General features: G+C 48.9%; 1 protein-coding gene and 1 long non-coding RNA gene across 7 annotated transcripts; one reads left to right on the top strand and one right to left on the bottom strand.

Annotated features, from left to right (window-relative positions):
- Positions 1 to 465: 465 nt before the first annotated feature.
- Positions 466 to 3,249, bottom strand: LOC126508460 (uncharacterized). Of its 2 annotated transcripts, none has more exons than XR_007593828.1 (2): positions 2,263 to 3,249; positions 466 to 877 (listed from the first exon to the last, which is right to left on the bottom strand). It is a non-coding gene; the product is annotated as an uncharacterized lncRNA (long non-coding RNA). The 2 variants fall into 2 exon arrangements; XR_007593834.1 differs by having other exon boundaries at positions 2,327 to 3,249.
- On the top strand, positions 1,093 to 25,237 carry Ifnlr1 (interferon lambda receptor 1). Of its 5 annotated transcripts, none has more exons than XM_050153573.1 (7): positions 1,093 to 1,249; positions 5,173 to 5,296; positions 12,241 to 12,425; positions 16,070 to 16,212; positions 20,338 to 20,497; positions 21,345 to 21,424; positions 22,401 to 25,237. In XM_050153573.1, exons 1-7 carry the CDS (start codon positions 1,192 to 1,194, stop codon positions 23,178 to 23,180), a joined length of 1,530 nt encoding a protein of 509 aa, XP_050009530.1. In that variant the 5' UTR covers positions 1,093 to 1,191; the 3' UTR covers positions 23,181 to 25,237. The 5 variants fall into 5 exon arrangements, with proteins under 5 accessions (XP_050009530.1, XP_050009523.1, XP_050009546.1 ...); XM_050153566.1 differs by having other exon boundaries at positions 1,095 to 1,249; positions 21,294 to 21,424; XM_050153589.1 differs by lacking the exon at positions 1,093 to 1,249 and adding an exon at positions 6,045 to 6,128 and having other exon boundaries at positions 5,179 to 5,296; positions 21,294 to 21,424.
- Positions 25,238 to 26,120: the final 883 nt, after the last annotated feature.

Raw genomic sequence — 26,120 nt, 5'->3', positions numbered from 1 at the left:
CTAATTGTATTTCTCTTCCCCCTTTAGTTCTCGTTGACTGAATTCTTCCGGGAGTTACAATCTTCCTATTGTCTAGTATCGTCCCCTTGCCAAAACCCTCACCTTAACCGTTCAGGATACAACTCTTTTCTGGTATGTAGGCTCAGTCATGAGGACAGACTACCATAACTTTTTAACCCTAGAACTCACTAGGGACGTCTAGATAAGCTGCCAGGCAAAGGACATAGGGGCCTGGTGCCCCCTCCTCTGAGGAGCCCTAAAAACCCTGAAGGAAACTAAGCTGTTTATTGATCCTCCAGGAAATCACGTGAAACCTGAGCTTCTGGCTTGCCTCCCCAAGGCCAGCTTTTGTTGCTTTTCTATCTTGTATTTATTCTCCAACATTTCCACACAACAATTTATCTTGGTGGTATCCACCCCCCAACTTCCCATTCCCACCCCACACTCCAAGCAAAAGGCAGAAAATGAAGTTTGCACACCTTTAATCCTTACACACAAAAGGACCCCTGATGTTTTTCTACCCTGCCACACTCCACCATCAGGGCGAGTCACTCTGAAAGAGCTACCGGTTTTCCCTTCCGTGGTTCCTCGGTTTTCATCCGTTCTCTGTTTGCAAGAACAGCCTCCGCTTGGCCAGTTAGAACAGTTGGTGTCATGGGATGAAGTGTTCCCTGTTCTAGGCTAGAAAACAAAGCGTTTAACGACGTCCTTTCTGGTTAGTGACTGAACAGCCTGCGTTGTGACTTGTGTCCCGATTCGGAAGGACAGCCTCTTCAAAGTCCCTAGAGCGGAGGATTCCAACAACACTCCGGCCTCGAATTCCTGCAGAAACTCGGGAAGAAAAGCAGGACGCGCTGGGTGCCTTCCCCGGCTCCGCCTGAAGGAAAGGAGAAATGTCGGTGACCTCGAACTCTGTTCTGGGTGCTGATTACTTAGTCTTCCTCGGAACCCCACCCCAGAACTGGATTTCTTGCCTGATTTACAGAAAATGAACTAATACTCCCGCCCCCACCCACGGCGAGGACCTCAGGCGGGCGAGGCGGGGCGGTCCCAGGTGCGTCCCCGCCACAGGCACCGCCCGAGGCTCCGCCTCCCTGGGCCGCCGCCTTAGTCACCTGCCGCCCTGGGCCTGGTGGCCGGCGGCGGGCCGCGGGCTGAGGGCTGCGGGCCGCAGGGACCCCCGCGACCGAGATGTGGCGGGTCAGCCGGTGGGCGCCCCTGTTCTTCTGCCTGCTGCAGAGCGTCCCAGGTAAGCACGGGACACCCACCCGAGGTCCCGAGCTGGGATGTGGCTGCTGGGCCACTCCGTGACTTCAGGGACCTTATGTTTCTGCTGCGGGTTTGCTTGGTCCTAAAATGAAACAATCCTGAGCTTGAGCGGCCTTTCCGGGAAGAAGGGAGCTGGGTTTCAGGAGGCCAAGACGGGAGATATCTGAAAACGTTCACTGGATTTGCTCACCGAGTCCCAGAGTGCGTACCTGATTGACCCTTATAAATAGGACGTGCGGGAGCTGCCCTCACCTTCCCCTGAGTGCGGATCAAACTTCCCCCCAACCCCCCCGCTCCGGGGGGGGGGGGGCTGCTGTGGATGGTCTGGTTCCTGCCAGGAGACTCTTTACAGGGCTTTTCCTTTTTCGATCTCTCTGCTAGTAAATAAGATGGCAGCGCACGAAATATCCGGGCCAGGACCCCAACTATCCACTGATCTCCCCAGGTAACCCCTCTCGGTAGCCATGTGTGTACGTCAGAGTCTTAGACTCGCAATAGAAAGGGCTGGAGGGGTTCTTAGACTAAGCAAACAATCCTAACAGTCCGTGTTATTATTTTTAGTTGCTTCTTTATGCTGGACACTGTGTTCTTATTAAGGTTTGCAGTCCAGTTGGCCTGTGAGGCAGATAGTCATCATTTTCAGGTGGGGGAAGTTGAGTCTCAGAGCACTTAAGAGGTTGCCTTAGATGTACCCCAGAGGGGGGGGGACACACAGGACAGAGGAGTGAATTGAAGGGAGTCGAACTAGCCTGAGCCTTGGGTGTGCCTGTGATCAGTGCTATCCATGCCCTGAGCCCCCTCACAGCTATCCCCAACACAAACTCTCTCTGGGCTGCTGTCCTGCTCATGAATGGCTTAAAACTAAAGCCATTAAAAATAAGCCTTTGCACAGACTGGCCTCCTGCGAGATGAGACAGTAGCTCTGTCTCAGCCATCCGACTTCAGGGCATAGGACAGGATAGAAACAGGCACCCACATCCGGGTTTGAAATACCTGAGGTGAGGAGGCAGCTGAGGCTTGGGCTGAGCCGAGAGACATCAGGTAGAGCTGGGATTACCTTGTCTGGGTCTCCGTGGTGACTCATCTGCCGGAATTCTCCCTGGGACCAGGAGCTCCCCCAGAGCAGGAGATGGAGCCGCTTTGCTTCTGTTTGCTCCCTGTCACACCAAGGAAGAGTGAGTTAAAGTGATCAACAGGTGTGATTGTGCATGCTTGCAACCCTAGCACTCTAGGCTGCGTCAAGATCGCCACAGATTTGATCGAGCCTGGGATACAAGAGACACACTCATATGCACGCGCGCGCACACATACACAATAAACGTTAAAAGTGACCAATAGAAAAATAGGACTGAGCCCAGGATATACTGGAGGAGGAAGTAAGCCCAGGGCACAGAGCTGAGAGTTGGCTTGATCTGTCTTGGAGTATCAAGAGGGCCTTGGTTCCCCCACCTCTGCTGTGAAGCTCCTGAACCACTCACGGAGTGCTTAGCTCAGCTAACTGGAAGCTACAACCTAATATGAAAGGGGCTGCTGTTGTTCTGTGGTCATCGCCCTGTCTCCTCTTAGAGATGGCCAGGCAGGCTACCTGGGGGAAGTGACATTTGAATAGAATCTTTCAGAGAGTAGATGGTGAGCTCCAGGTACCCCAAGACCCCAAGGTTCAAAGACATCTAAACCAGGGGACCTGAAGCTTTGTGAGACTTCAGCCTGATAGCCAGGCCACCCGGATAAATCCTCGGACACCAGATGAGGAATATGGACTTTATTCTAGGCAGGGCAAGGGCAGGAAGCCCTGACATGGAACAATCAGCTGACGTTAATTAGCATAGCTACTTACCTGTGAAAGAGGAGGTGGAGGGAGGTCAATAAAAGGTGGCCGAGGAACACGTCACAGAGAGACAGTGTTATCAAAGGAATGTGACAGAAGCCAAGGGGATGTCTGCACATTGGGAACACCATGTGCAAAGGCTCAGAGCAGGGAGCAAGCCAGCCTGCTCCTGGAAGAAGAGGGGAAAACAAGGAGAGGTCATACTGGGGGGGGGGGGGGGGGGGGGGGGGGGGGGGGGGGGGGGGGGGGGGGGGGGGGGGGGGGGGGGGCGTTGGAGGTTCCAGTAAAGGCTCTGGCGTTTCCTTGGAGTAGGATAGATGGAAACCTTGAGAGGATTAAGCAGGAGGCAGATGTGGTGTAACCCTCATTTTAACCCTTGTGTGTGCGCGCGCGAGGAGGGTGGACGGAAAAGGACCCGGATGATCTGAGGTGGGGATTCCAGCAGGAGGGAGTGTCACCACCCCATCCATAGACGCTGCAAGGGAGCAGGCTAGGGTGTTTCCAATGTGGCTTTCTCCGTGAATTGGTTCCTTTACATGGTTGTGACCAAACACCCCACTTAAAGGGGGAAGGGTGTGTTGGGACTCAGGGTTTCCGAGGGTCTACGGCCATCGTGACTAGGAAGCCATGGCAGAGTGGCTCTAATCTGTGGCAATCAGAGCATGTGGTGAGGGTTGTTCATGTGGACCGAAATCAGAGAGAACGGACTGGAATGAGGGCTGGGCATATTGCTCAGAGGGCTGCCCCCACTCACCTATCCCGCCAGGCAGCTTCTACCTCCTACAGGCGCCAAGGCTTTCAAAATGGCACTAAGAGGTGGGGATCGAACATTGAAATTATAAGCCTCTGGGAAGCATTTCTTGTTGAAACCAGAACACGCAGGGCACTTCTTGTACCTGGCAGAGTGCCTAGGATCCTTTTATCCAGGCAACAGCCAGGTGCCCCTCACAGAAGAAATCTGTTGATCCTGGCAAATCTCCTGTGGTGCCCACTTTAGACCCACCAGACCATCCTCTTGGCACTGAGCGCTGGCCCTGTGTTCTCTGTGGTGCCCTAGGGAGAGCCAAGACTAATTCTTCAATGAAGAGTGCAAAGCCAGTATCTGCAGGCGGAAACAAGACCACGGCTCCTGAGCGGGGAGGGTGTGATGAGGCGGGAGGGTTGTCCCCTCTCTCTGAAGCAGGAGTACAACAGATCTCGCAGAAAGGGGAGCGGCTTATACACTGTATAAGGGAACTGTATAAGGTCTGGGGACCACCTTGCATTCGTGGGCAAATAGGCGAGTGGTCCATTTAAATAAACAAACCATAGGGGATATGGTGGTCGGGTGGAAAGGTTTGAGTAGGGTCAGCTCTGGCTGGGTCCCTTGGGATTACAGCTCTGTTCCTACCACCAGGGCAGCAAGTTTCACTTTATCCATCCTGCTCCATCAGCAGGCAGACCCATGAGGGGCCTTTTAAGATTATATTAATATCCATTCACCCAACACACATGTATCATACGTGCACTGTGTCTCAGGGGCCATTCCAGACAGGCACTGGGGCCACAGGGAGAACACCACAGAGATGATTTGGTGGGTAGTAGCATCTAAGCCTGATGCCCTCCCTGAGTTTAGACCTCAAGACCCATGGTAGGAGGGGAGAACCAACTCCCCAAATTTGTCCTTTGACCTCGACACATGTGACATGGCATGCACACACCCATACTCACACTTACATGTCACAGATGCACAAACACGTACATGCATATACACATATACTAATGATAGATTAAAAGTTTTAAAAAGATAACATCAAAAACAATGCTTGCTGCAAGAATCTTGCAGTGTCCAGGAGGGGTATGAGACCATTCATTGGCTCCTGCCCCATGGCAACTAAGTGGAACCCACCCTTGGGTGCCAGAGTACACAGGCAGCTCTCTTGACAGAGGGGACACTGAGGGCTAGGGAGAGGAAGGGTTGCAATGCAGCATTTGGCAGATGCTGGTCCTTACAGGTTGCAAGGAACTGAACTCCTGTCGTACACGCTCAGCTTAGCCAAGAGCGCCAGGCTTCACGACCTCTTTCTCTCCCACAGGAAGGTTCCGTCTAGCCCCACCCAGAAACGTGACACTGCTCTCGGAGAACTTCACTGTGTACCTGACGTGGCTTCCAGGGCTTGGTAACCCCCCGAACGTGACCTATTTCGTGACCTACCAAGGGTATAGGGGCACCTCCGTGCTGATGGGTGGGGAGGTGGAAGAGTGAGTGAGGGATGGATGGGCTTCCCTGGGCTCTCTGTGTTCCCGGTGTCAACATTCGGAAGTTCTCTGGGTCTCTGGGAGATGGTATCTAGCAGGTTCTTAGAGAGGGGCTCTTGCAGGAGGTCAGAGGGTGGGGAGATCATTGATAGGCTTGTTGGAGATGGGGTGGAGTCCGGCTTGGGTGGAGCTGTGAGGGTCGAGACACCAGGGGACGGAAGCACGTGGACTTTGTTTTAGCCACGTTTCTGTTGCCGTGTTAAACACCACAGCCAAGGCAACGTAGGGAAGAAGGAGTTCATTTCAGCTTAGGGTTCCAGAGGAGAAGTCCAGGATGGTGGAGGAGGCATGGTAGCGATAGTAGGGTCTGGAAGATTACATCTTCTTATGCTGCCTGGGGGACCAGCCTCCAGCAGCTCAGGGCTCAGAGGGAATCCACGGAGTCAGCTTACTATGACCTTTTTAATCTGATGGGGTAAGGGAAAAGATGCTCACACTCTCTTGATGGTTTCCTTCTTTATTCTTCTATATTCCGATTCTTTATTTTTCCTCTGCAGCTGGTTTACCCCCACAGACTCTTTCAGGCAGTACAGAAATTACAATGTGGTTACATTCTCATTCTGTTTTTCTAGGGAATGACTGCAGTGAATATAAGTAAGAAACATGTTTTTCATTTCCCTTACATGATTAAACATATTATGTATTACAGATGAAAAGCAAGTTATCCCCAAGAACCCACGTCCATTTATATCCAAGCAACTTGTTATAGATCAACAGAGTGTAAGCAAGCAAGGTATTTTCTCAGCTAGTTCTTTTGCTGGCAGGCTGAGTTTCTGTGGTTACAAAGAAAGAAGCAATCATTCTATTATTTACCTTGAAAGGTAATCTTATAAGGAATCTTCAAGGAGTCATAAACTTATACTTTCATACGTGCAAAACAATCAGTCAGCTCTACTTTAAATCTTCAGGTTGCGTACCCGCTCATCAACGGATATTTTATATCAGGATATTGAGGGCAGAAATAGGCACAAAGAATTAATCATCATTTTTGTTCACCAATCAGCCCTCCAAAGGAAAGTACGTCAGCTAGTAATAACTGGGCTGCTTTGGTTTTTGATCCCTAACTTCAAAGCTATTACCAAAACATCTTAATCTAACCTGAGGTCATCCTAAGGCTTTGTTTCAGCTGTGATGCACTCGGAAACTGATGAATGCATCTTCCAACATCCAAACTGAAAGAATTTGAGCCAGCCTGGCTCCTGGGACGCAGCTGTTTTCCTTCCTCATTAACCTGACTGCGATCTATGCATTGCCCTAGCTTGATGACATTGCCTTATGTTTATTTTCAATCACCAAAACTCTATTTAAACTAATATTATTATTATCATTTAGACAGTACAACTCAGGAAGAAATCGTCTTCATGATAGTCCACAGGTAAAAACGCCCAGTAGAACGGGATGTTCCCAGGAGATAATCACACTACATTACAGCAGTGGGGTTCACAGGACCCATGCATCCATTCATCCCGACACTTTCCACCTAGATTTGGTTCTTTGTGGGTTTTTGCTTAACTTCTCCTGTTGACCACGTTTCTTTCTTTTCTTCTACAATCTTAGTTGTCATTGTCACGAGAGAGGAAGCTTCCAAAGAACCTATAAATACTCATTACTCAGTTTCCTTTATCCCGAAGTCTGTAGTACAGCCTCCTGTACTTAGACCAGCGGTGCTCAGGCTTCCTAATGCTGCGACCCTTTCATACGGTAGTGGTGACCCCAACCCTATATTTTTGTTGCTACTCCCTAACTGTAATTTTGCTACTGTTATGAGTCATAATGTAAATACCTGTGTTTTCAATGGTCTTAGACCCACAGGTTGAAAACCCCTGCCTTAGAATCTGCTAATTTTGTAGAACCATGCTGATGTCTGTCACTGGTTCTGAGCTGATGTCTTTAGGTGATCTAATAATATCTGGTTCCAACTCTTTTTTATTTCAGGAATTTTTTTTTAGTCATTCATATTATTTTCTCTTGCTTTAATTTTTCTTCTTCATGGACTCCTAGCATTTCCATGTTTGATGGCCTGTTGCTACCTTAGGTGTCTTCTTCTAGAACATTCTATTCATTTATGCATATATATTTTGTCTGTATGCTGTTCTCCAAATGATATAGATTTTGTTATTGATTGTTTTTAATTTTGTGTGATTTCATACATGGATGCATGCGTGTAACCACTCTGCAGCGAAGGAATGAAACATTTCCACTAGCCGCAGAGGTTCTCTCGGGCCACTCGGCATTTCAGACCCTACCCCCAGGGTGCACAGCTAGCTACTCAGCTGCCTCTGACACTGTGGGTTAACCTCATGTTCATGTGTTCCCAAGGTTGGTATCAGTGGATTCGTGGCCAGGTATGGTGTTGCAGGCAGCAATCCCAGTACTAAGGAGGCTGAACAGAGCTGTTCTGAGTGTGAGGTGAATCCAGACCACGCTGAACTACAGCGTTGCATCCCGTTCCCCAAACATAAAATGGGTTTGTGTGGTGTGTCCCCTTTTGTGCCTGGCTGGCTTGTCTTACCGCCGTTCTGGAATTCTCCCGCATGGTTACACACGCACCCTTCATTTCTCTTTTACCGCTGAGTAGTTTTCCCGTCTCGGCTGTACTTGTTCTTGTTTCTCCATTTCCCCTCGCTGGATTTTTGGGTTGTTCCCAGTTGGGGGTGTGTGTCCATTTGCTATGGCTGTTGCGTACTCTCGTCTTCGGTACTCCCCAAACTCACGTTCTCCTCGGATCCAAGATGCACTCCCTCGTGTCTCAAGAGCCCCAAAGGTCTCACCTCTCTCTGGCACGCACAGTCAGTCCAAAGTTCTGCTTACATGGTATCTCAGTCAGGTGTGGGTGTGACCTGGAATGTGACTCACACTGAGGCAAAATGACCCCAGCAGTGGCCCTTAGAAACCAGATGCAGTCACTTTAGAAAGTGAAGGGGTGGAGCTGGTATGAGGTAGGCAGGGTGGTTGGGGTCAGGAGGGTGACTCTGGTCACACCTGGCGAGGCAACCTCTGGTAAAGTTTCTCTTTTTTTTTTCTTTGAAAAAGATTTATTGCTGGGTGTGGTGACACATGCCTTTAATCCCAGCACTCAGGAGGCAGAGGCAGGTGGATCACTGTGAGTTTAAGGCCAGCCTGGTCTACACAGTTGGCTCCAAGACAACCAGGACTACATAGTGAAACTATCTCAAAAAACCAAACCAACAAAAGAAGTGTGTGTGTGTGTGTGTGTGTGTGTACGTGTGTATACGTGTGTACATGTGCATATGTACATGTGGGTGCAGGTTCTCACAGAGACCGGAAGAGGGCATTGGATACCCTGAAGATGGAGTCACAAATGATTGTGAACTGTCTGATAGGGGAGCTGTAAGCTGAACTTAGGTCCTCTTGGAACTGCTGAGCTGTCTCTCCAGTCCACCCCATTTGTTTGATTCTTGAGACAAGGTTTTACTAGGTAGCTCAGGGTGGCTTCAAACTTGTTCTACCTCTCAAATACTAGGATTATAGGCATCTACCACCATGCCCAACTTTGTTGGTAGTTTTAGACAGGATCTCCCTAGGTAGCCCTGACTGGTTTAGAATTCGCAATGTAGCCCGGGCTAGCCTGGGACTCGTGATCCTCCTGTCTCTGCCTCCTGTGTGCTGTGATTACAGGTGTGCTCCGCCGTGCCTGGATCCCTTAAGACCCCAGAAACTATCCTTTTTAGCTCAGAGTTCTGGCCCTGGGACCACTAGAGTGGCAACTGTGAATTTTGAACCCAGAAGCCTGGAGGACTCTCCCCTTTTCCCTGTAAAGCAGCCCAACAGCCCAATCCCTGAGAGAACTGCGTCCCAGCAGTTGGGAAGACACCCTTGCCTTCACCCCACTGTGGATCCCTCAATCATCTTCATGCCCCGTCTTCTCTTGTCCCAAACAATAATGCGAGTCAGCATACAAATAGCTCTTTTGTCCCCTTTGGTCAGCTTACTCCATTTTCTCCAGTCTCTGTCCCCGTCAGTCAACGCTGGCAATGGCTCTGCTGGTTTCTGCCATTAATTCCACCCGTGCATTCTTTTTTAAAAAAGATTTCTTGTGTAGGTGTTTTGACTGCGTGTATGTAAGAACTTCAGTGCGGTGCCCTCAGAGGCCAGAAAATGTCATTGTATCCCCTGGAACTAGAGTTGCAGATGGTTATGAGCTGCCATGTTGGTGCTGGGAACCTAATTCAGGTCCTCTGCAAGAGTAGCAAGTACTCGTAACCATGGAGACATCTCTCCTACCCCAAAATCCATGAATTCTTTATCAAAGGATCTCCCCACCACAATGTTGGTGTTCTCTCTAGAATATGTGTCTTGAAACAGGATTTCATGTAGCCCAGGCTAGCCTTGAACTCACTGAGTAGTGGAGGATGGCCTTGAACTCCCAATCCTCTGTTCTCTACTTCCCAAGTGCTGGGATTACAGTAACATAACAGTGTTCTTTCTGTCTGGGACCTCACCAGAATCACCCTCTGTGGTAGTTTGAGGAATGTCCCCCATAGGCTCAGGTCTTGAACATCTGGTTCCCCGTTGGTGTCTCTGTCCTCCAGCATCCAAACTCAGCTTCTCCATTCTCCCATGACTCATTCCTCAAACCCAGGAACAGCTTCACTTCCCGCCCCTCTCACTCCACATGCAAGCTCTGAGCACATTTGACTGGCTATGCCTCCCAAAGCATATCCTGGATCTACCTCTTCTCGCCTTCTCCGTCACCTGCTCTGCCGCGGCTGCAGCCCCTGACGCTGCTCTGAGGCGTCTTTGAGAAGGTGTTTTAATGTATGGCTGTTATGTGCATATGCACATGTGTGCATGTCACAGTGCATGTGTAGGGGTCAGAGGACAAGTCTGTGGAGTCAGTTCTCTTGGAATCGTGTGTGGGTGTTGGTGTGTACTCACACATGCTGGTACATGTGTGCACTGGGTTTTGTTTTACTTATTAATTTGTTTATTTGTTATTTAACTTTTGCTGGCTTGAAACTCTCTATGTAGACCAGGTTAGGCTCGAACTCGCGGCCTGTGTGTCTTTCTGCACCACCACACCCGGCCTCTACTTCCATCTTTATCTGAGTTCTAGGGATCAAACTTGGGTGCCCCCTGAGGCATGGCAAGCACTTTTACCTGCAGGACCGTCTTGCCAGCTCCAACGGTGACCTTTTAAAAATATAAGTTAGATCACTTCAGCTATTCACTGTGCTCTACCTTAAATATCTTAGTCTGTGTACGTTCAAGACAGTAACTATTTCTCATGTTTCTAAAGGCCGAGAAGTCTAAGGTCAAGTCACTAGCGGATCTGGCATCAGGAGAGGGACGCTTCTGAGATCATGCCTTCTCCTGCATCCTTATATGGCAGAGATGCCAACCCTGTGTCCTCATGTGAAAAGAGGCAGGGTGCCTAGGAAGCTGTCTGAAGCCATTTTAGAAGGTCATCCTTACTAGCCATATTGTCCTCATGATTTAATACCCAGAAGACATCACTTTGGGGTGTGAACTCCAGCATTCATTTCTTTAAACCATAGCAGACCTCATGTAAGCAGCCAGTGACTTCAAGTCACATAGATAGATAGATAGATAGATAGATAGATAGATAGATAGATAGATAGAGATACAGATATATTCACACTCCTAACCAAGACCTGCAAGGCACCCGACCTGCCACCTCCCTGTCTCCCTTGCGTTTCTCTGGCTATGCCGAACTCCTTCCCACATGTCCCTGTGTGCATTCCATTGTTGCAATGAACACCATGTCCAAAAGCAACTTGAGAAGGAAAGAATTTATTTGGCTTCCATGTCCAGATCACAGTTGATCACTGAGGAAAGTTGGGTTAGGAACTCAAAGCAGGACAGAACCCTGGAGGCAGGAACCGAAGCAGAGACCATGGAGGAGTGCTGCTGACTGGCTTGCTCCTCACGGTTTGCTCTGTCTGCTTTCTTACACAGCCCAGGACCTCCCGCTTAAAAGCAGCACCGCCCACAGTAGGCTTTGAACTCCTACGTCAATCATTAGTCAAGAAAATGCCCCATGGACTTGCCTACAGGTCAGTCTGATGGATGCATTTTCTCTCAATTCAAGTTCCTCTTCCTGGATGATCCTACCTTGTAGAGCTGGCAAGGGCTACCCAGCACAGCATCTCAGGCCTTTGTTCTGCCTCTTGCTCTCTCACCCCGTCACCTGGTTTCTTCTTCCTCCTCACTGGGGAGCACCATCTCCCTGGCCTCTTCTCAGCTGCCCTTTAAAAGCAGTCTCTCTGTTTTTTTTTTTTTGTTTGTTTTTATCATTTTATCACTGCAACTACTAGCTCCTGGATTTACCTTGTGGGTGTGATGATTGTTCCCTGCTCCCTCCCATCAGCTCTGAGAACCTTCCTGGGGCAGAACCTCATCTGCCATGCTTTGCTGAGTCACTGGTACCTGGGATAACACCTGGGCATAAATCACCTTTTGATCTCCGTTTTCTGAGCATGTGGCAATCACTTGAAGCCCTCTGACACTCACTCAGCACCCAGCATGGCGCTTGACCTACAGCCTGTGACCTACAGATGCCCGAGCAAATAGCACACGGAGAGTATCCACTGATATTCACAATAACAGTTCCACCGTCGCCTTGTGAGGCTGCCCTGCAAACGGGATACTGGGACTGAGGGGCAGCGCCCTGCGGAAGGACCCTGAGATAGCGAAGGCAGAGACGGGATTCCCAGGCACACTTGTCTGCTGGTGGCTGCCCGGCTGAGCAGATGGACAGGCAGATGCACCAGTGGCATCGGGCTGAAGGGTGGGATCTATATTCGGTAGGTCCTCTAACCCAGAGGTGAGTCCACGACTCACCCTCTTCTGTCTCCCCTCAGCTACCCCAGCTCCGAGCCTTGGCGAAAAGTGGAGCAGTGCAAAGGCACCACAGCTCTGGTGTGCCCCATGATGTGCCTGAAGAACCAGGATCTGTACAGAAAGTTCAGGGGACAAGTGCGGGCTGTGTCTGCGCATGGCAGGTCCCCATGGGTGGTGTCCCCATACCTGGAGTACTTTTTTCAAGGTGAGTCCCAAGGCTGAAGAAACACTTGCTGCTCTTGCAGAGAACAGTTTGGTTCCCAGTACCCACTGCAGGCAGCTCACAAGAGACTATAACTCCGGTTCTAGGGGATTTGACACCATCTTCTGGCCTCTGTCACATGCACACACGCGTGTTGGGGGAGGCTGCTTGTTCATTCCCAGCTGCTTAGACCCAAAATTGTCACTCAGAAACTATATTATTTGCAACACTGTTTAGCCAATAGCTTAAGCATATTGCTAGCTATGTCTTATATCTTTGGTTAATCCATTTCTATTGTTTTATATTTTACCATGAGGCTCGTGGCCTACCAGCAAGGTTCCAGCTGGCAGCTTGCGTCTTTCCCCTCTGGCAGCTCCATGGCGTTTTTTGTTGTTGTTGTTGTTTTTTTTTGACTCTGCCTTCCTTCTCCCAACATTCAGTTTAGTTTTCCCACCTAGCTCTATTTCTGCTAAGCCACTGGCCAAAAAAAGCTTTATTCATTAATCAATAAAAGCAACACATATACAGAAGAACTTCCCACATCATTTCCCCTTTTCTGTTAAAATAAAAAGGAAGGTTTTAACTTTAACATAGTAAAATTACATATAACAAAACATGTATCAAAGAAGAATTACAGTTACAATATTTATATCTACTTTATTTTTTGTCATAACTAAGGAAAACTATAATTATAAGTATCTATTCTTCAAGTCCATCAAAGACTCCAGAAGGATATAATCTTACCTAAGTTAACAGGAAGTGCATTGTAAGCAACTTCCAAAACTATAGAATTGACAGAGACATCCTGCTGCCTGCCCGGACAGTCACCCAAAGTTCTTCTGTACTGTTGGGACATCCATCTTCAGCCCACAGGCTCATAGTATTCAGCAGACTTTTCAGTGAAGCAGGAAACCTGAAGATCTGTTCTGCCTTGTAAGAGCCATGTCCATCAGTTGCTTTCTTCTGTGTCCTGTAGAATGTCTCACAGACTCTTTTTTTTTAAAGTTTTTTGAAGATTTATTTATTATGTACACAGCGTCTGTCTGCACGTATGTTTACAGGCCAGGAGAAGGCACCAGATCTCATTATAGATGGTTGTGAGCCACAATGTGGTTGCTGGGAATTGAACTCAGGACCTCTGAAAGAACAGTCAGTGTTCTTAAACCTCTGGGCCATCTCTCCAGCCCCTCACAGACTCTTTCCTGAAGCAGGAACCCCAAAGGACTATCTTCTATGGGTCTTAAAGTTCAGTCAGGCAGTTTAGGCAAGAGCAGTTTCTTGCCCAAGTGGCTAACAAACTTTATAAGGAGACTCTTCAATGCCCAGCATCCTCTTAAAGTAGATTGGTGCTGCCAGGAGCAGATATGTCTCATTGTCATGAATAGTCCTAAGTTCTTTTTTTTTTTTTTAAATATTTATTTATTTATTATGTATACAATATTCTGTCTGTGTGCCTGAAGGCCAGAAGAAGGCGCCAGACCTCTTTACAGATGGTTGTGAGCCACCATGTGGTTGCTGGGAATTGAACTCAGGACCTTTGGAAGAGCAGGCAACACTCTTAACCACTGAGCCATCTCTCCAGCTCCCTCCTAAGTTCTTAAAACATTTTAAAAGTCATATTCCGTAGGTCTCTGAAAGGTTTGAAAATTATCTAACTGAACTATATCTCAAAAATCTAGAAAACTTAACTGACATAACTAAAAGCTTGACTATCACAGATGAGTCTCTATTAACCTGTATTTCTTAATTATACATTACATTTTTAAATGGGCTGCACAAACATAATACCTTAATCAATAGCAGAAATATGTGTGTGTATTAATATGTGTTTATGTGTGTACATGTATCATATGTGCATGTAGAGCAACCTCTAATGTCACAATTCATCAGGCACAATCCTTCCTTTGTTTTCCAGATAGTGACTGGAATAAGCCAAATAAGCCAGACTGGCTTCTCTGGGCTGGAGATCCAGGGAGCTCAACGGCCCCTCTGCCTCTCACTGTCCTTCTATCCAGGCCTCACCTTAGAAGCCCAGGGCAAAATGAACTTCTGTTCCAGTTGCCAGGCTGAGGTCCCTGACCCCTCACTGTTTACCAGCTAGGAGCCTCGCCAGGCTGCTAAGATGCTTGCATTTCTCCTCACACTCCCATCACCCCCTTCTTCTAACTGGAAATGGCACAGCCGTGTCCCAGTCATAGCTGGCATCTCAGCACCTTCCCCTCTTCTCTGGCTTTTCTGTTGCCAATAGCAGAAAAGCTCTGGACCTATCTGCATGGCCCAATGATGAACTCACCACTTTATGGCTCTGAACCTTAACTGGAATTCCTTTTGCCACTCAACAACAACACAGCAGCTTGGCCGCACCCAGGGATCAGAGTGGAACATCTTTGGAGGGGCCTGCCATAGGCTTTCCTCTTGACCCCCAAATTCACATCTTTGCAAGTGCAGAATTCATTCATCCCATGTCAAGGTCCCCCAAAGTTGCCTATTATTACAACATCAACTTAGATTCCAAGATCTCCCAGGTGGTGTCTGAACCAGAGTGTCCGATGATGGCTCCGATGCCATCCACTCAGTACAACTTATGGGCACAGGTCCTCTCCACCTGGAAAGGGTGAAGTCTATGATCTCTGTTCCCTATAAAAGACGTGGGAGGAGAAGGTAGCACTAATAAACACGGTGGAAACAAGGGAAATGGGGGCACTGGCCCAAAGCAGTTTTAAAATCCAGCCAGGCAAACAAATGTCATTCAGGTTGACAGTCTGAGACAATTCTCCTTGACTCCCAGAGACCTTTGAGCTCTGGCTTCCAAGGCAGGCTTCTTTCTTCACATGGGTCCCAAGTACGCGCAAGTGCAACCAAGGAGTTTGGCCAGCCTCCATATTTCATCAGAGTGACATCAACAGTTTTCTTTGGTTCCATACATAAAAGACCAGATGGCCGTGTTATTGTAGATATAAGAATCTCGAGAATCTTGGATCTGCAGCTGCTTGAAGAGTCACCCCTACGGGACATCTAATGTCGTGTGTTGGCACAGCGTGCTGGGTTGCTTTCCCTGGACATCTTTGACTAATCCATCTCTCTGGGATAGCAAGAGACAGAGCTAAGATTTGTAAGGTTACTATTGGTGTTCATCACCACCGCCCCCCACCCCCATGACCACCCTTCCTCACCCAAACTTGTCTAAAGTCAGAAGGATCCAGACACCCATCCACTACCACTACAAGTAGGTATTCTGGCAAGTTATAGCTTCTAGGGTCTTGCTCTTTTAAAAAAAAAAAAATTGAGTTGGTGAAGGCTGGGGAGAGAACTCAGTCAAATGCTTCAGTGAGACCCAGGTTCAGTGAGAGACCCTGACTCAAACGGTAAGGTGGAGTTCAACAGAGGAAGACACACTTGAGCCTCTGGCCTCCACACTCACAGGTGTGCTCACACAAACACATACATAAACACACATGCAGTGGGGCTGTGGCGCTTCCCTCCCAGGGTCAGTGAGGAGCGAGTAAAAGGGCTGTGAGGAGCTTGCAGCTTAGCAGATATTTGAAAAAAAAAAAAATGCTAATGAGACTGCTCTCTGGGCAGGCAGACAGGAGAATAGAACCTGGGCCCCCAGAGGTTACTGACAGGTCCTATTCTATTTCTGACAGTGGGGCTGGCCCCGCCCACCCTTGTGCTCACCCGGATGGAGAAGATCCTATGGGTCAATGCCACCTACCAGCTGCCGCCTTGTGTGCCTTCTCTGGACCTGAAGTATGACGTGGAATTCTGGAAGGAGGGCGAGGAACACAAGGTAGGAAATCCTGTGCTGTCCCTAGCGGGGTCTCCTCCCCACTTCTCACACTGCTTCCTGCGCTTTCCTCCACTACACCATAGCTGTCGCAGGTTATAATAAAGTAGTCCCACACTTGCCCTGGATGGGGTATAATAAAGGTTTCTTTATTTAGGGGTAAACTCACAGAAAAAGCAGTGATCAGCAACCATGTGTATGAGCGGGAAACTGAAACCAAATCCAGCAGCCAAAAAAGCCCCCCCACGCTTTTACATATGCATGATCTATCTATCTGTCTGTCTGTCTATCTATCTATCTATCTATCTATCTATCTATCTATCTATCTATCTAGATCATGCCCGAGGTGGGCCAGTATCTTAAAGGCTATTGGCTGAAGGAGTTTCCACAGCACCTCCCCCTTTTGTCAAAATAATAGTTCTAGGCCTAATACAAATCTTTATACAATAAGAACAAATATCAAGTATAAAAATTAGAATTACAACCCATATGAACAACATCAAGCAAGAAATGTATGCTAAATGTTTCTTTTTTTTTTTTTTTTGGTTTTTCAAGACAGGGTTTCTCTGTGGTTTTGGAGCCTGTCCTGGAACTCGCTCTTGTAGACCAGGCTGGTCTCGAACTCACAGAGATCCGCCTGCCTCTGCCTCCCAAGTGCTGGGATTAAAGGCGTGCACCACAAACCGCCCGCCCGGCTTGCTAAATGTTTCTATAGTTAATCCTAGCCTAAGGAGTCTAAGTCTTGTATTAGAAATGACTTGGCTAAGTCATGAGAGGAAAGTTACTATGACTATCTAGTCTTCAACCCCATCGAAGACCTGAGAAGGGAAATAATATTACTTGAGTAAACAGGAAGTGCAATCAAGGAGCTTCCAAAAGGAACAAGAAATTAATGTGCAGGGCTGGAGAGATGGCTCAGAGGTTAAGAACACTGACTGTTCTTCCAGAGGTCCTGAGTTCAATTCCCAGCAACCACATGGTGGCTCACAACCATCTGTGATGAGATCTGGTGCCCTCTTCTGGCATGGAGGTGCACATGCAGGAGGAGCATTGTATACATAATAAATAAACCTTTTAAAAAAAAAAGAAATTAATGTGCAAAACAATCCCACACCAGTTTGGATTCAAAAGGGTATTTATTTTAGGGGAAACTTACAGAACCCCTACAGCCAGGAAAGGAGTCTAATCGCTGGAGCAAGAGCTGGATCCAAGAGAGCACTATGAAGTCCAGGCTGGCCTCAAACTCAGAGTTCTGCCTGCCTTTTTTCCCATAGCATATTGCCTTGTCAACACAGAATTAATACTATCGCTGTTTTGCCTTCTTTTTCTCCTCTGTCTTTGGAAACTGATAAGCATTTTGTGTTCAGGTCATATCTCCATTCTCACTAGCCACCTGCCCCTGCCTTGAACTGCACTGGGCAGCTAGGGCAGCGTCTAAACCTACAGTGATTGGATGTCCCTTATCCCAAGTGGAGATGGTGGTCCCTCCAGGCTGTGGTGAGCTACATGGGAGTGACCCCAAGTAGGAGACTGCTTTTGAACCCCAATGGTCTGTACAAGGAAATTCAGCTGAGAAGAAACAAGGACGTAGAAAGTGTCCACAGCGCTTGTACTTTCTTTTTTAAGATCTATTTAGGGAGGATCTCTGAGTTAGAGACCCGCCTGGTCTAGAGATCCGGTTTCAGGACAGCCAGGGACAAAAAGTGAAGGACAAAAAGCCGTGAAGATGTAATTGAATGAGGGGGGCCATGTTCCAGCTCCAGCAAGCTGCAGAATGGTCCTGGTTTTAAATTTAAGGATGGAAAAAATGGTTTATGGGATTTCCCTTTGTGCTTAAAGAAAGCTGCTGAGGCCAGGCACGTGTCAGGGGTGTCTCTGATGGAGGGAGGCCCAGAGAGGCCATTTTGTGAAGCTGTGAAGGTGTAGCCTGAGTTGCCTTGGAGAACCCAAGATGTTAGAGATGCCAGAGCTGTGGGGATACCTGCCGAGGAGAGCTGCTAACAGGGAGTGGAACCAGGCACAGAGAGAGATGTTTGCTGCAGTCATCAAAGCTGAGAGGAGTTGGAGATCTGCAGAGCATTTGACATCAGACATGGAGACGCAGAATTAGGAGTTTGCCCAGCTGGTTTTCGGTCCTGCTTTGGCCCAGTATTTTCTTACTATGCTCCCCTCCCTGTGTTTGGAATGGTAAAGTACCATTATATGTTGGAAGTATGTAATCTGCTTTTTTATTTTGATTTTTTATATGTGATTATAGTTAAGAGATTGCATGAATCTAGAAGGGACTTTGAACTTTGGATTTTAAAAGATTATTGAGACGGATAGACTATGGGGACTTTTGAAGCTGGGCTAAATGCATTTTCATTATGATATTGTTACAAGCTTATGGGGGCCAGGGAGTGGAGTGTGGTGGTTTGAATGTAATTGGCCCCCATAACTTCATAGGGCGTGGCACTGTTAGGAGGTGTGGCTTTATTGGAGTGGGTGTGGCCTTGTTGGAGGAAGTGTGTCACTGTGGGGGTGGGCTCTGAGGTTTCCTATGCCCAGGACACCGCCCAGTGTTTCAGTTGTCTTCCCGTGGCCTGCAGATCAAGAGAAAGTCAGCACCGTGTCTGCCTACAGGTCTCTATGCTTCCCACCGGGATAACAGACTGAACCACTGAACTATAAGCGAGCCGCCCCAATTAAATGTTTTCCTCGTAAGAGTTGCTGCGGTCATGGTGTCTTCACAGCAACAGAACCCTAACTAAGGCAGTTATTAAAGTGATCAGTAGCTGCAGGAAAACACAGACCCTTCATCTGCAGTGAAGCCTTCTCCAGAGCAATGCCTGCGCGGCGCTCGTAGACGTGCTGCAGCTTCTACAGAGCCCTGCAGGTCTGCAATCCAGACAGCCTTTGAATCTGAGGGCTGTGCTGTCAGTGGGGGCTGTGGAGGAGTCTGCCCCCGCAGTCTTTCCCAGGCTGCTTTGTGGTGCTGGTGGCAATTCTGCATGCTCTTTTGTCTGGAACCTTCAGCCTTTGTGAGGACCAGATGCCTCGGACACAGTGTACACAAATCATCAAACCGCCACCGCAGACTGATCTGTTTGGAGTTATTCTCTGTGTTTGTGTCCTACAAATTTGACAAATTTTACCTTGTGTGATTTCCTGCAAAAAAGATATTCTCAGAAGTGCAATCCTATTTATTTGAGTGTTTTTCTGACGCGTGAACGTTTGTTTCAGTGGGTACCAAAATCCTCTGCTCACACCTGAGAACTCTCAGCAGTTAGGAAGACATCCCAGATCAGCTTCCAGAATCTCCTGGTCACTTTGCATCTGCTCTACTGAAGGACCCCCTGGGCAGTGTGGCCTGTGTGTCACCTGTGGTGGGAAGTGGGTGCCATTGCTGAAGATGTATCTATCCCTGGAAATGACATTTCCAGAGGGAGTTCCAGCACTCACTCACACAGAGAAGCAACTGCAAAGGCATAGAAACCACATACCTGCCCACTCGGCTTCCCCTTACTTCGTTACCGGAAATCCCATACCTTTGCTGTTAGGGGACACAGAATGGACAGGGATTTGGAATGAGAGCTGAGCACTTCTCTAATGCCAGGAGTGTAAACATTGTTTGGAAAATTTACAAAAATATTGGACCACATGAAAACATTGTTGCGACCCCTTGTAGCCTTGGAGAGAGGGGTCCAGGCTGATGAGAGATCGGAGAAACAGACTTCATTAATGTCTCTGTAGGACCCTTCTACCTATGTGTTAATAAAGATGGGTTTGGAGCAACAGTGTTTGTTTACCTGATCCACACTGTTTGCAAAAAAAAAAAAAAAAAAGATTTATTTATTTATGTGTACGGGTGTTCTGTCCACATACTCATTTGCACGCCAGAAGAGGGGGTCCTGATCCCGTGGAACTACAGTTATAAACAGTAGTGAGCCACTATGTAGGTGTTGGGAACCGAATTCGGGATCTCTCGAAGAGCAGCCAATCCTCTTAACCACAGAGCCATCTCCCCAGCCCTGATGCTTGCACTCTAACATAGGAAAGTTCCTGGGTCCCACTCTGTCTCACCCTGCCACCCTACCACATGGCCCCATCCGCTAGCGCATGCTCACCGTTGCTTGCTTCTCCAAACAGACCCCATATCCTGCCAATTCATATGACCAACCTGTTAAGATCCCTCTCCCGAAAGGTGCTAACGGACGTCACTGCCTCAGCGCCAGGACTTACTATCCTCACACTGAGATCAAGTACAGCCCCTTCTCTGAACCCAGCTGCATCTTTCTAGAGGACCCAGGTGAGTGCAAAATGGCACTGGTGTGGGGACCGTAGCATGGATTCTAATTGATATTAATAATAAAAACTCAGAGTCAGCTACCAGGGCGTGAAGGCTGAAGGATCAGAGAAGCAGAGCAGTCAGCCACTAGAGTTCTTACCTCTACCAGTGCTCAGACCAAAAGGGTGATCCTGTCCTCAGACTGGCCGCCTCAGACTGTACTGCTCCTCAGACTACACTGAGATCCTGTCTCCTTCGACTTTATCTTCCTCTCCCCACCCAGCCATATGGCTTCTGCCTCCACCTCCCTAGTGCTGGGATTAAAGGCATGGGATCCCAAGTGCTGGGGTCTCCTTTGGGCTCTGTTTCTCTTTTAGACAGATTCAATCTCATTTACTCAGGGTGGCCTTGAACTCACAGAGATCTGTCTGCCTCCCAAGTCCCGAGATTAAAGGTGTATGTGTGCCACCACTACCCGGCTTCTAGTGCCTTATCTCTGCACTCTGATCTTCAGGCAAGCTTTATTTGTTAAAACACAGACAAAATACCAATACACCGTACTTCCCTCTGGGACTTCGAAAGTCTCATGACAGAGTTATTGAAAGTATAAACTGAGAGGTGCTCACTTATGGACATTACAGTTCTACCACATTGACTGTGTGTCTTTGGGTAGTTTACATGGCCTCTCTGAGCCTCGGCTTCTGCCAGAATGAGCTTATGCTCCTGAGGGGCGAGTAGGATGGTCACTGGAAGCACCTGGCACACCGGGGACTGGACCATGGTTCCGCCTGCAGTTTCTGTGTCCTTTCCTCCCTAGGGGCCACCTGGGCTCTCCTGACACTGCTCTTAGGCTTCCCTCTACTGGTAGCAGCTGCTGCAGCGGGTGTGATCTGGAAGAAACTGGAAGGGGACCCCTGGTTTCAGTGGGTGAAGAGGCCTCAAGCACTGGTATGGCACATTTGGGGCGTATAGAGGGCGTGGAGGGGTGTATGTAAGTGGGGTGTTGAGAATCTGAACATGGGGGCTGAGTTTCCAATGCTTCACACAGAATATCAAACTGGCCCAGACCGAAACATTGACTTTCTTGTCTCGGTGTCTAAATTCCCACCTCCCAACAGCAAATCTGCCCACCAGGGAGACGTGCCTAAGTCCCTTCCCGTGGAATCACGTCACCTCTGCCAGGGCTTTGTCGGGTGCAAAGAGAAACACCCAGCCCTGAGACCCAGGAGAGAGGGTCAGAAGTTTGTGGGGTGGGAGGAAGCATGGATGGGGGCATCTTTTAAGGCTCTAAATGCTTAGTTTACAACTTAACCAAGGCTGAGCATCACCGGGCCAAGATTGGGGTGTTAGATCCTCTATTGGAATCCAGGAGCTAGCTGGGGGAAGGGAGAGCCCTGGAGAGGTCAGAGAGGAGAGCTGGACTGGGGGGGGGGGCTCTCTAAGTCCTTAGGGAGTGACAAGCTTTGAGGGTAGAACTCCCTATGTCCCCGTGTCACTGTGCCCCTGTGTCACAGCAGAGAGTAGTTTCAAAGACCTGGAGAGGTCACCTGCAGTGACCTCTGCTGCTCAGTGCTTTGACCTCGAGGCTCCCTATTCATGGCAACCAGCAGGATCTCCTACACCACCACACTTCTGCTGATTGTTCCCACACGGCCTGTAGCTCCCATAATAGCCCAGGTGCTCTTCCATCAGTGGGGTAGCTTTGAGGGGCGTGTGTGCATGTGTGCAAGGCTCCTCAGAACAATGAAAGCTTTTGCTAGAGAATGGTCCCTCCCCCACTGCGCTGGTGTTTTCTGGGAACGCCTCCTAAAGGAATGATTTCCACTTTAACCCTTCTGGACTATCGCCAGGAGGCCCCAGATTCAGCCAGGCCTGTTTCAAGAAGCCTGAAAAACCTTCTCTTCCCCTTCTCTTTCTACATCAGGACTTTACTGAATACAGATATCCCACGGCAGCCTTTCTTCCCAGTGAACCTGAGTTCCTGGATGACCTGGTCCTCTGTCCCCAGAAAGAACTGACCATAAAGACCAGACCAGTCCCTCCAGTCAGAGACCCAGGCACACTACAGGAAGGACCAGAAGAGGACAGCACCGAGGATGAAGATGAGGACACAGATGACAGTGACAGCCTCCAACCCTACCTGGAACGGCCCCTCTTCGTGAGGGAGAAGCTCCAGACAATGGGGCACTCAGAGGCAGATGAGTCTGGGGTAGACTCAGGAAGGAGCGAAGACACGTCAACCTGGGACTCTTCAGACAGGAGCTGGTCCAGCACGGTGAACTCCTCACTTAAGGACGATGCTGGATCTTCCAGCTGTTTGGACAAGAAGGAGCCAGACCAAGAGCCTGGTGGGGATGGGCACCAGGAGGCACTTCCATGCCTGGCATTTTCTGAGGACTTGGGCACTACTGAAGAGCTTCTAAACGATGAACTCTTAAGGAGGAACATTTGGGATTCCTTATCCCCAAAGAGAGATCTGGTTCTTGGGGAGCCCCCAGTTTCTCTTCAGACACTGACTTTCTCCTTGGGCAGTTACGCTGAGGAAGAGGAGGGGGAGGAAGAAGAGGAGGAGGAAGAGGAGGAGGAAGAGGAGGATGGCTGGGAATCAGAACCCAAGGGCAGTGTCGCCAGCTGCTGGAACACTTCAAGCCTGCAGAGGACAGAGGTCAGGGATGAGATGCTGGGAGATTATATGGCCAGGTGAGCTGGCCCTGGTGGCCCATCCAGCCTGGTATTGCTACCTCTACTGAACTTCCCAGAGACACCTCCAGGTCTCAAGTCATGTCCCTTCCTAAGATATTCAAGGTCCTGGCCACTTATTTGTGGATCACCCACAAGCTCTGTCATTTGGATTGAGCTGTAAGATGTCACCGTTTCCTGTGACCCACTGGCTTTAGATGGCCCATGAGAGGGATGCAGCTGTGGGCAGAGACTCGTTGATGTCCAGTCTCCCCATTGTCCCAGGGAAGGCGGACCTTGTGGAACATCTTCCCTGGATGAAGTGAAACAGGTAAAGCCAGGTGGCTGTGGACCCCAAGGATAGACATGCCCTAGATCATAAGTCATGTATAGCATTGCACACAACAGACCACGGTTCAAATCCCAGCCCTGCCATTTACCAGTAGTAACCTGAGCAAGCCACACTCAATCTCTGTGCCTCGGTTTCCTCTTCTGCAGCTGTCATGTGGGTATGGTGAGGATTCGGGAGTTTTCAGGTATGTGTAGCTGGGGCCACCTGTGTCACTTGTACCGTCTGTGCGCTAGAAGCCTCCCTCTGTTCAGACTCCTGGGAGACCATAGGCATCTCTCACCAGAGCCCCTAAGCCAAGAGTGACAAGAATAGTTACCTTCCAACATATCTACCCTCTAGGTCACCCCATCCTTCCTTGTCACCTTCATACCTTCTAGTCATGGGCTCCCTGAAACCAGAGCCCAGCCAGCTTTACTTCCTTCTTGGATATAGGCCACCTTCCAGGGGCCAGATTTGTTGGGGCAGTGCAGAAACTGCATTCCTGACCTGATGTCACTTTTGGGTGGCCTCGTGACAGTTTTTTTTTTTTAACTGTTTGTGGTCATAATGAGATCTTAGTGTCTGAGAAACCAGTGTCTTTTGGGAACAGGTGACTGTCCTTTTTGGAGTGCCCTTTAACTAGTACTTTACTGCATGATGCCAAAAAGACCCCACAACCACGTTACCCGTGATGCTGTGTGGCTTTGAGGCTGGCATAAAGCCATAGCTTTACAGAACACATGTGGGTCAACCCTTAAGGGCATCTGGGCCAGGGTTTCTCCAACTCATTCCCAACGCCTCTGGGAGCCCAGGCTCTTTCCCTCCAATGCCAGTAGCCTCACTGAGCCAATATAAACACAGTGGCCTTGCATAGAAGGTGTGCTGGGGGGCGGGGGGTTCACAACCAACAAAAGGTTCTCTGTGCTCTGTCTTTGTATCTGTCTGGTTTCAAACAGAGGGCCTGAGGTACAACGTGGCAATCCTCTTTTTGAAGTTACCTGGCAAAGCTGTCCTAATGATGTAATACGTGTGGTCCCAAGAGTTTCTGATCTCATTGCACTGACAGGAGGCCTTTGCCACCACCTCTGGGATAGACACACACACACACACACACACCACCTACCTCTCTGGGGTTTCCTTGCAATGAAGCTTGGCCACATTCCTGAGGCCAGAAGAACAACAAATGAGCATGCTCAAGGAGGGCACAGCGCAGGAGCAGCCTCGGGAAATGTTCCCGGAAAGGCCACTGTCCTTTCTGAGACCCAGCTGAGCTGCTCCGTGGAGGCGCTGGCGGAAATCCTTCAAAGTGACCGTTGGTCCAGTGCTGTCCGCATCTTATGTGCTGGCTCTCTGACCTTCCACCTCATTGTTTAAAATAACAATTTCCCTAAGCTTACTCTCTGGACCAGCCTGAGCCTTTCAGTCATCCTAAATTCCAGTTCCTTTCAGCCATTCTTAGGTCATTGACAAAAAGCCCGTGGGAAGCCCACGGAAAGGGCATGAGGATTCACGTAGATGTTCAGAACGTGTGCTCAGCATTTAACTTGTATAATAGCCTTGTCTGTACAGGCATCTGGGGACGGCAAGGTCGTCGAGGTCAAAGTGATTGCCTTGGGTCACAACGGTGTGTGGCTTCAGCACACATATCTGTATTTCTGTCGAATTTTGCACTGTGTTTTATATCCTATTTAAAGAAGCTTTAATATCTGTTGTATAATACTAAGACCCTTGAATAAAGAGATCTATTTTTAGAGGAAAACCTGTCATTGGTGCACGCTAACACACACTTTGGGATGCTGTTTGGGATGCAGGGCGAGACCCCAAAAGGAGACCCAGAGAAAGGAGTCTGGGGCTTACAGATTCTAGATGACTCCATAAAGGAAGGGGAAATTGAGGCAGGGAGAAGGGCAGCCAGTTGAGGTACAAAATGAATCAAACAGGTCCCTGGGGATGAGGCCTCCACACCTCTGGGGAGCTTCTGACGTCAGTGCCTGGCCCTCCAAACTTGATCCTCGCCAAGGAATGGCTCTGGAGGGCTCAGCCACTAAGTGGCGCTCTTGCTCCATGGAGGTTACGTGTTGTTTGGTTTTGAACCTAGAGTCTTCCAGGTGCTAGGCAGGTGCCATACCACTGAGCTGTGTCCCCAGCTGTGTGGTACAGGGGCTCCTCTATGAGGGTCTCTGAGATTGAACTCAGGTCTCCGGGTTTGCATAGTGAATGTCTCAGGCTCCTGCTTCTTATTTTTGAGACAGGGTCTCTCTAAGTGGCCCGTGCTGACCTTGAGCTCACCCTACTGCCCAGGCTGGTCTTGAACTTGTAGCTTCCTGCCTCAGCTTTCCCAGTAGCTGGAGTGACAAGCCTGTACCATCAGGCCCAGCCTGTCACGCACACAGGCTCTGTCAGGGAATATTATTTTCAGGTGTGTGACTTTTGTTTACACTGTATTTGTTTAACCCTGTGAAGCTGTTACTGTGCCTGTCTAAAACACCTGATGGTCCTAAAAAAGAGATGAACAGCCAATAGCGAGGCAGAAGCAAGGATAGGAGGGGCTGGCAGGCAGAGAGGATAAATAGAAGGAGAACTGAGACTGGGGAGCAAACAAGGAGAGGAGGACGCCAGGAGCCAGCCACTCAG

Source organism: Alexandromys fortis, unplaced genomic scaffold, assembly GCF_014885135.2.
Source record: "Alexandromys fortis isolate MF-2015 unplaced genomic scaffold, M_Fortis_MF-2015_v1.1 scaffold_26, whole genome shotgun sequence".
In the NCBI taxonomy this organism is placed as follows: domain Eukaryota; kingdom Metazoa; phylum Chordata; class Mammalia; order Rodentia; family Cricetidae; genus Alexandromys; species Alexandromys fortis.
Note: the sequence above shows the minus strand (reverse complement) of the source record. Positions and strands in the feature narration are given on the sequence as shown.

Excerpts from the sequence above, each read along its gene's own strand:
- Ifnlr1 (XM_050153566.1), top strand. The coding sequence starts at position 1,192 with ATGTGGCGGGTCAGCCGGTGGGCGCCCCTGTTCTTCTGCCTGCTGCAG. Across the intron at positions 5,297-12,240 it reads TATTTCGTGACCTACCAAGG|CTACCCCAGCTCCGAGCCTT; the intron begins GTATAGGGGCAC and ends GTCTCCCCTCAG. Across the intron at positions 21,425-22,400 it reads TGAAGAGGCCTCAAGCACTG|GACTTTACTGAATACAGATA; the intron begins GTATGGCACATT and ends TTTCTACATCAG.